This window comes from Sinocyclocheilus grahami, unplaced genomic scaffold (assembly GCF_001515645.1).
Source record: "Sinocyclocheilus grahami isolate Dianchi unplaced genomic scaffold, SAMN03320097.WGS_v1.1 scaffold1733.1, whole genome shotgun sequence".
Taxonomy (NCBI): Eukaryota; Metazoa; Chordata; class Actinopteri; order Cypriniformes; family Cyprinidae; genus Sinocyclocheilus; species Sinocyclocheilus grahami.
In genome coordinates this window covers 45,272-53,621 of record NW_015506912.1, presented here as the reverse complement: position 1 = coordinate 53,621, position 8,350 = coordinate 45,272, and the positions used below count along the sequence as shown (strand labels likewise).

The window sequence follows — 8,350 nt, the reverse complement described above, 5'->3', positions numbered from 1 at the left end:
TCAAAATATAGTATAAAAAAATCGTTTCAAGATGTCAGCATACCTGGCAATAGAGACACACAGCAACTGTGTGGGAAGTTCTGGATACAGATGCTTCCTTGAATGGTTTGCCAAATCCCTTTAAATACCCCAGATCTAACAAAAGGACTATAAACATTTAGCACCCTAATATTTATGCAACTTTTGTTTGACCTTTTATCATGCCCAAAAGGTCACACACCTAGTTTTAGGGATGAAAGCAAATGGTTATCAAAGATCTTTATTGGGGCATCTCCCACATCAGAAGAACAGGTTTTGTTTTCTTTATTCTTGACTGTTCTGTTGATGCAAGAGTTAAACCACTTTACCAGTTGCACCTGAAGTATTTATACCGTATTGGCCCGAATATAAGACGACCCTGATTATAAGACGACCCCCATTTTTCCAGATGTACCTTTTGGTAAAAGGCTTTTTAAAAAACAAATCTTCTTTTTTCTCAGTAAAACACATTTTGTCTTCAATTATTTTCATATTGCATATTTTTCCTATTTTAATTTTTGTTTTGAAAGTATGGTAAAAACCGTTAAAATGTACCAACAATCACATTTAAAAAATATACACTTTTTGATATACCATAAAAAAAAAAAAAACAGGTAGCCCGTCTGAATTAGGACATTTAGGCTATCCATCTAATAGTAGCCTACCAAAATCTTATAGGAATCTTGAAGTCAGTTTTGGTAAAATTCATCCATACAGCTGCAAGCGATTAAGGACTTTGTTGGGTATAGGCAATAAAACAAAGAGTTACAGTAATCCAGACACGACGTAATAAACGCATGAACAACAGTTTCAGCATCTTTGAAATTTAAAGATGTTTTTAAAAATAAAAAAATTGACGTTGATATCACACAAGTAGTCTTTCAGAATGCTCTCATGCAAACTGTATGCATTAGTGAGTGGGGTTGTGCTTATGGGGTGTCGCTCTAGGACAGGTGTGTGACTTTGTTGGGTATAGGCAATAAAACAAAGAGTTACAGTAATCCAGACACGACGTAATAAACGCATGAACAACAGTTTCAGCATCTTTGAAATTTAAAGATGTTTTTAAAAATAAAAAAATTGACATGTTGATATCACACAAGTAGTCTTTCAGAATGCTCTCATGCAAACTGTATGCATTAGTGAGTGGGGTTGTGCTTATGGGGTGTCGCTCTAGGACAGGTGTGCATGAGGCTGGGTGAAAAAAAAAAACTAGACTACACCACTGCTTTAAATTATATTTTGAGAGTAATTTCTCAGCCAAATTTGATGTGCGATTAATTCGAGTAATTAATCGCCACATCATTTAATTAATTAGATTAAAAAATTGTATCGCTTACCAGCCCTAGTTGTAAGCGATTAATTAGCCTCTTGTCTTTTTAGAACTCAAATTGGAACCAATACTATATCCTCTTTTAAAGAGGCAACTCAGTTCATCTAGCACACTGCCCTCTGTTTTTTTATTTTTCCCATCTCTTTCTAGTTAAACGAGGCCAAATCCACTATTTACAGAGTTCAGGCACATTAACATATCTACTCTGAATGCAGCGTAGCTCTTGTAGTGACAGGGAAGGCGCAATGTTTTGAAACATGTGTATGCAACAGGGAACTTGGCAGTCACCAACACTAACACCAGGTTTTCTTCTGGCAACTCCCATCCCACCCAGAACTTCATTAGGTGATTCAGCATGGTTGGTGATGCTATGAAAGAGTAAATAAAGTAGGAAAAAATTATAAACATTTGTTCTAGTTGATTGCTTATATAATTGTTATTAAACGGCAGAGACCTTTTCCATTTTTAACTGAAAGACCATTTGCAATGTAAGTAGCATAAATAAACCATACCTTCTTCAATAAATCTTCGCATATAGCCTGTGATGACACACATTTTTTCAACAGTAATGGAGTCATCATTGTCCTCATAATCCATATTGTCCACAGGTTTAGGCCATACAATTTTCTGAAGAATTCCCTATGGGGTTTGAATAAGAATGCTAATGAGGCCATGAACTTGCCATATTTATTTAATTATTTTCTTCATAAGACAAGGTCTGCTTATAATGTTGGTAATTTTTTAATTAAAAAAACAGTCATAATTTAGAAATACACAGCCATTTTCTATCCTGATTTTCAACCTCTATTTGAAACATCACTTTTGGGGGGCACACCTCTTTTAAGGCTTCTGTGTTCTGAATAGCTGGCATTTTTGCATAATAAATTGTACTCTATGCCAGCTGAGTGGGGCTCAGGTTTAACCATTTGAAAGCCACTGTGGATTCATTCTTGTACTGATGTATTCAACTACTTGGCATCACAAATCCAAGAAAGTGGGCAATGAGTAGTTTCAGCAGCAGGGCTTCAATAAAGAGTTTTGAACTCTGAATTTTTTAAAAAGTTTTCTTATGTGTCAAAACATGAATGCAAATTTTAAATTTTAATATGCAATTCATGAACACGGGTATATGCAATTCATGAACTCTTTAATAGTGCAAGTTTGGCATTATATCGACTACCCCAAAATGTGTGTCATCTATAATGAAATAATCAGTTATACAGAAGATTGAATGTTTTTTTTTATGAATGCAAAACAAAATACCAAATTTCCAAATATATCAAATAATACCAGTATTAATACCAGAGAATACCAGATTCCAAATACAAGTATACTTACCTGTGATGTAATGTCCTGAACTGACTCCCTTGGGAAAACAACGTGGTGACTGTCTAGTCTCTGGGAGAGAAGTGGCCAGATGCCGGTGTCTTTGATGCCTTTTCTCAAATCTTTAATCTGGCACTTAACACGTCCAAGTACCTGAAAACAAAGACAAACTCTGAGGTTGGCTTGAAAAAAAAAAGAAAAAAAAAAGTATTATACACACACACACACACACACACACAAGATTAATTTACAAGGATTCACAGACAGACAGATAGATAGAAAGACAGGTGCTAGGGTGTTTTGCAAAGCAGGTGATTCTCGGATATTCTATGTGGATGCTACGGTGTTACTAGCATGATTTAGTACTGTACCAACACATGCATGTTTTTTTCAGCATGTTACTAGAAGATTTTGATTAGGTTAATAGAGACTGGATCTTTTTCAATGACTCCGGTCACAATATTATTATAAAACAAAACAGCAAAACTTACAGCATGTGACAACAGCTGTTGAAACAGCCAGTCTCGATTACGCAATGATGGAACAGGGAGATCCCAGAAAAGGCAAAGATTTGTCAATCGAGTCATTTCTTCTTCAGTGAGTTGTGTTTTCTTGAGCTGCAAGAGCAAATTGAAAATGTGAAAAGTATTACAATGATTCAGTGACATCTTTATACAAAAAGAAAAAAAAATCTTGTACTGAAGTACTTTATTGCATTGCAAGTACTCACCAAACTAATGGTTTCCCTGTGGTCTAGGTCTGGGCAATCCTGCAGTGTCAGAGCTGAAGCCGCGCTGTCAGCATTCCCTCCAGTTAGAAGGATGACCACAGGTAAACTCAGTCCAGAAAGACAAGGACCTCCATGTAAAAAAGAATGACCTATCATTCGGCCAGCCATTTGGAACAAGTTGCTGTCCCGTAGTACAGCAGATGCAGAAGGGACACGGTGGTTTTTTTCCCCCTCAAAAAGGGCTGTGGTAGAAGAACCTTAAGAAAAATATGAACTGTAAGAAAATCATCTTTAATAGTAGTTGTTTAAAAGCCATAACATTCTCTGCATTTGGGATACTTTTTACTGAACTAATTCCACCACTGGACTAATCAAATCTGAGTAAGAGAAGGAAAGGAGCAGTTTCAGTTGCTTTTATGGTGTCTTTTTTTCTGAGGGGAGAACATAGGACGTCACAGTTGTTATCTCAATTACACTATTGAAAGATTATCTCAAAATACATTCATAAGATGCATTATCACCGTAGCTTCTCAAGATGCAAAACAGTTCTATATGTGTCTGTAAAGGAGTGGCCCAAACGACCAAATCACACTGAAATTTGGGGGCAGTCGTGGCCTAATGGATAGAGAGTCGGACTTGTAACCTGAAGGTTGCGGGTTCGAGTCTCAGGTCCGGCAGGAATTGTCAGTGGGGGGGAGTGAATAATCAGTGCTCTCTCCACCCTTAATACCACGACTGAGGTGAGACCTTGAGCAAGGCACCGAACCCCCAACTGTTCCCCAGGTGCTGCAGCATATGGCTGCCCACTGCTGTGTTCACTGCTGTGTGTGCACTTGGATGGGTTAAATGTAGAGCACAAATTCTGAGTATGGGTTGCCACACTTCACTTTCACTTTCAAATTGTTTGTAGAAGCAGACTAGCAGTATCAAGTGTCTTCTCAGACTTGTATATGGCAGGTTCTACATATTCGAGGTTCTAATAGAATCTATTGTTGTTTTAAGTTCAAAGGTCTACTTCACAGACAGAATGCTGGGTTGAGATGGAGAGATGGACTCAAACCAATCTGTCTGACACCAACAATCATCCATCATCTAATCAGCCAATCATGACTCAGAAGTGCAGTGCATAAAAAATTTGAGGAGGAGGAAACAGGGAAGGAGCTTCCGTTGATGATTACATCAACCATCAGAATGAGGTAAAAATGTGATCAATATATAAATAATGTGTGAGTGGAAAAGAACAGCAATCAATTACACACCCAAATTTAAAGTGAAGCCAGTCTTCAGTTTTTGCATCACCATTGACAAAACATGACGGTTGACTCCTTTGCCAACAGCTGCATCTCCTAAAAAGAAATCAACAAAGCAAAAACAAAAGAACAGCAAGCTCATGTACACTGTTTTACTTCAAATAATGATTTTAATATTTACAGCGAGTAATACCTATCAAGCTACATCTCAATGGATCTGACCAGTTAGCACTGTTCATTTTGTAAAATGAAATCAGTGTACTGTCCTGCTCATCCACAGTATCAAATTGGTTGATGCATAGTGACAGAGATGGACAGTATTCATTTTGGGAGAGCAATTCCTCACAGAACATTCGAGATGCTTTCTGTGGGTCCATTTCATATTTCCATGCTGAAAAAGAAATTCACAATTTATGCAAAGGGCGTTTTACAAGCATAGTTGTATGACAAATCTAGGGTTAAAAACAAAGCCACATCACAGAAAATGTTTGAATCGATGCATATAGATGTACTTGTTTCACAGCAGTACAACAGCGCTACCCAAGCAGAATGTGTCGTGCATAACCTGCTGATAGTGACGTGAATGTTTGTGCAGTTGAGGGTCCTGGTAATTCTTCTCTTCTTGAAGTGCTTGGAGAATCACTGCCACTGAAAGTCCACCCTCTAAATTAGGCATGGCACATACAACTTTTCAGTTTTGTTTATCCAACCAGTTTAGAAACTTTCTTGCACATTAAAATAAAAAGTAACATTGATTCTACACAGACAAAATAAAGTCTTTACAGCTAAAGATGTTTGCCCGGTTTCACAGACGAGGTTTAAATCCTAGTCCCAGACTAAAATGCATGTTTGAGCCATTTGAACTGAATGCAACTTTCACTGACATATCTAAAAATGTCAGTGCCGTTGATTTGTCTGAAGATTCACACCAGTAATGTGTTTTTTCTAAGGAACATTTAAAAAAGTTACTTAAATGTTCTAATTCAACAAAGGCCTATACTCATGGCTTAATCTAAGCCCTGTCTATGAAACCTGTCCATTGTCTTTTATAGAATGAAAAAAAAAAATGGTCCACCCAAAAATGATATTTCTCAGTTTTTTTTCCACCTCCATTCCAGCTCAGAGCTTTTGACTTTCGTTAATCTTAGTTTATTTTAAGATGTTTTAAACAAATCCATAATTTATACCTTTAACAAACAAAGTCTTTAACAATATGGATCATTTGCCTCTTTGTCCAGCAACACATTTTATAGTTATATGGTTCAGAAGACTTTGAGTGACTGGATCAATATGGATTAATAGCATGCCTTCTAAATGTAACTGCTGGACTTATAGAATAGATGTCTGTAAACTATGAGAGAAATATCAACTTTGGGTGGACTAATCCTTTAAGGTATTAAAGTAAGAGTTTACATATTGTAGTATAACTTTACCCTTCACCACACGTGCTTGCATGATAAAGTAAGACATCAGTTGGGAGAGAAATCTGGCAAATGGGACAAATCTGTAAAAATAAATAATTATTTCAACATACATTTGTTGAATGCCATGTATTTTCTACCTTAGCTAAAGGTGTTAAAAGTTTCAGATCAGTCTCGTCAAATTTCAGAATAGCCTCACACAATGCATGGAACCACAGATTTTTGGGTGCACATTTTGCTAAACAAATATACATATCTGCATTTATCAAGGAATGCATTTTGATCAAAATACCTGTGATGATTGTTCTAAATCTGCGTGAGGTGAGCTTGGCTGGTCAGTGGCTCCGCTAATATTTTCATCTTTATCATCAAGAACAGCCATATCAGTTACAGACTCCTAATGAAATAATGGAAATGGATCGGCAATGGAAATATTAAGAAACCATTATGATCTAATAAAGAAAAGAAAAGCAATACAATTAAAACCTACAGTCTCAGTTACTTTGCACTCTTTAATGTGTAAGGGCAGCAATGGCAGTGGTATTTTCCTGCCACATTTCATACAGCTTGACTGTGGCATCTTTGAAAACTCCACAGAATCAAAGGGTAATGGTTCAATGGAAAGCTGCTCTTGTAGTGGAACTACAAAAAGCATGTTCTTCCCATTATTCGATACCGATTTCAGGAGCCGAGTTGAGTATCCATCAGAGTCTGTGGGAATTATAGACAGCTTTCGCCGCCGCTCACCACAACCTAAAAGTAAAATCAGAGGAGAGTCAAACTCAGGACTAATGCTGCCTTTATGTGCTATCAGAATTGTTGTAAATATGAGTTAAGTAGTTCAAATTTGGACATGAATGATCTCTTAAGTTGTATTTACCACTGGGAAGCTCAGTAATAATTTTGATGCACAAGTTCCCAAGTTGAGCAGGCCTTAAACTTAAAACATGGCAGAGGGGAGAACAATCGCTGCTGTGACTGCTATTCTTTATTGGGTTTTCCACAATAGCTACATCACCTTGTAATGCATATTTACATACATGAAAAGTCATTTTATGTGTACTGAATGCTTTACGCACAGCAAAAATAGAATGTATTTGACATAAATTCCAGAATCAGAATCCAGAAGAAAGTTTGTAATTAGGACTTCAGATGTGCGAAGGGCATTTTTGATAGCACAAGAATTTCTACACCCTTTTTTCAATAAAATCAGAAAGAATGAAATACCTTATTACATGTTTTATTTATACTTGACATGCAAAATATAAATACCTGTAGACTTGTAAAACATCCAGCCCCCCTGAAGAGTTTTTAATTTAGGAAATTCTTCCTCAAGCAGAGTGACAATCTTAAACGAGCATAAAACACCACATTCATTATTCATTTTTTAAGTCATGGAAAAAAAATACTTGCATCATATAATTACTTGGATTATGATAATGTTTGCAATTACCTCACTGTGTTTAAAACTGTCTGGAACAGTTAACAGCCTCTTCCCAAGCCCAGCATGTACAAGTTTTAGGTCTTCATCTCCTTTTGGAGCAAACAGGGTGTGTTCGGAGAGCACATAAATTAGAAAATCTGTCTTTTTCACATCAGGTTTGGCCACAGGGAAACGCTTTTTGCCCCTAGGCTGGTCATTTTCAGTCCCAAACATACTTGTGAATTGCCTACGGTAAGAGTGACAAAAAGACAAATTTATGAATAGTATTTCAGCAGAAGGTTAGAAAAAAAAACAAGAAAAGTTATATTTTTAGATGTTTAAAAGGGTTACCATGTTTTAAAATATTTTAATAATGCTAAATATTAAAATGGTCAACACATAAAATTACCTTTTTAATGCCTGCCTCACCCTATTTTCAGGTTCTGACAGAGTAGGCAAAGGAGTAAGGCCACTTGATGAAGATGGACCCAGGCCCCTGGCTAACACATCAATAAGAGCTCTTGCTGCTGATTCCACTTCTGATGATAATGCCTGTCAAACAAACATTTTACCTTAAAAACCTTACATGAATTAATGTTAAATCAACAATACTATGCATTCTAATATATGTTATTGGCTGTAGTCACTTAGATATAAGTTATGCTTGCTTTAATTAAAAACTGAGGGCAAAGAAAGCTCCAGCCATTATTGCAGTGTCCTGTTGTTACCCATTCAGTCTGTAGGATATCAGACCGAATCAGACAATCTAAGATTTGGTCAAAACCGAGTTGAGGCACGAGGAGTCACAAAAATTCCACAGAGGCCCAAGACAACAGGATGTCATAAATC

At 36.6% G+C, this 8,350-nt stretch overlaps 2 protein-coding genes and 1 long non-coding RNA gene across 3 annotated transcripts in view; all 3 read right to left on the bottom strand.

Moving 5' to 3' along the window:
• Positions 1-303: 303 nt before the first annotated feature.
• LOC107572305 (uncharacterized) lies at positions 304-3,563 on the bottom strand. The gene is made up of 6 exons (XM_016258729.1): positions 3,408-3,563; positions 3,169-3,294; positions 2,690-2,830; positions 1,864-1,990; positions 1,556-1,719; positions 304-318 (listed from the first exon to the last, which is right to left on the bottom strand). Exons 1-6 carry the CDS (start codon positions 3,561-3,563, stop codon positions 304-306), a joined length of 729 nt encoding a protein of 242 aa, XP_016114215.1.
• On the bottom strand, positions 3,561-4,939 carry LOC107572312 (uncharacterized). Its single transcript, XR_001607325.1, has 3 exons — positions 4,851-4,939; positions 4,667-4,753; positions 3,561-3,664 (listed from the first exon to the last, which is right to left on the bottom strand). It is a non-coding gene; the product is annotated as an uncharacterized lncRNA (long non-coding RNA).
• A 1,859-nt stretch (positions 4,940-6,798) lies between these two features.
• Positions 6,799-8,350, bottom strand: part of LOC107572304 (E3 ubiquitin/ISG15 ligase TRIM25-like) — a 16,732-nt gene continuing 15,180 nt past the window's right edge. Inside the window, exons 3-5 of the mRNA XM_016258728.1 lie at positions 7,911-8,053; positions 7,532-7,748; positions 6,799-6,831 (exon numbers count right to left, since the gene is read on the bottom strand). Coding sequence (XP_016114214.1) covers positions 6,799-6,831; positions 7,532-7,748; positions 7,911-8,053 — 393 coding nt within the window. The remainder of the gene's footprint in view (positions 6,832-7,531; positions 7,749-7,910; positions 8,054-8,350) is intronic.